General features: G+C 43.3%; 1 protein-coding gene across 1 annotated transcript; it reads left to right on the top strand.

The window, feature by feature from the left end:
* Window positions 1-6: 6 nt before the first annotated feature.
* Window positions 7-405, top strand: LOC110577883 (hemoglobin subunit beta-like; the record flags this gene model as incomplete). Its single annotated transcript, XM_044912553.1, has 2 exons — window positions 7-53; window positions 183-405. Coding segments are annotated over 2 exons (270 nt in total), but the record flags the coding sequence as incomplete, so codon positions are not given.
* Between the last annotated feature and the right edge of the window lie 604 nt (window positions 406-1,009).

Consider the following 1,009-nt stretch of genomic DNA (forward strand, 5'->3'; position numbering starts at 1 on the left):
GCCCTGTGGAGCAAGGTGAACGTGGATGAAGTTGGTGGTGAGGCCCTGGGCAGGTTGGTATCCAGGTGGCAAGGCAGGCTTACAGAGAGTGAATGGAAGCTGGGCAGGTGGAAATGGCTCAGTCCCCTGGGTTTCTGACAGGCTCCGACTCCCCTGTCCTCTGTGCTGTTTTCACCCCTCAGGCTGCTGGTTGTCTACCCCTGGACTCAGAGGTTCTTTGACTCCTTTGGGGACCTGTCCTCTCCTAATGCTATTATGAGCAACCCCAAGGTCAAGGCCCATGGCAAGAAGGTGCTGAATTCCTTTAGTGATGGCCTGAAGAATCTGGACAACCTCAAGGGCACCTTTGCTAAGCTCAGTGAGCTGCACTGTGACCAGCTGCATGTGGATCCTGAGAACTTCAAGGTGAGTCTGGGATATGCTCCGTTTTTTTCTTTTCACTTTCTAGTCTTTCACTCTGATTCTTTTCCCTACCTGTTCTCCCCCCACCTTCCTTTTTACTTTAGTATATACCATCATTGAATGCTTTTCAAAATTTACATAATTTCATATGTTTTCTTTCAGTATTCCATATTGTTTCCTTTCGCACAACCTCTTTTTTTTCATCAAGCTCTTCACTTAATTACTTATCTTTTGCCCCTCTCTTCCCGCCCCCAACTTTTTCCTCCACTCGATACCCAAATTATGCACACTAGCTCTCATCTTCTCCTTCTGCACTTGGAAAAGTCTTTCTGTCTCTCCATATGGAGATTATAAGGGCTCCTCAAAGAGTTGTCACTCCAGAGACTACAAATCATCTCAAAATTATAGAATAATTGGGCATGTGATGTGATGAGCATAGGGTGTTATATGCAACTCATGAATCATTGAAAATTACATCAAAAACTAATGATGTATTATATGTTGGCTAACTGAATTCAAATTAAAAAAAGAAAAATTGCATTTTTATAGTCAAGACTCAATGGAAAGGAAAGGAAAGGAAAGGAAAGGAAAGGAAAGGAAAGGAAAG

The sequence above is a fragment of the Neomonachus schauinslandi genome, unplaced genomic scaffold, assembly GCF_002201575.2.
Source record: "Neomonachus schauinslandi unplaced genomic scaffold, ASM220157v2 HiC_scaffold_8059, whole genome shotgun sequence".
NCBI classification, from domain to species: Eukaryota; Metazoa; Chordata; class Mammalia; order Carnivora; family Phocidae; genus Neomonachus; species Neomonachus schauinslandi.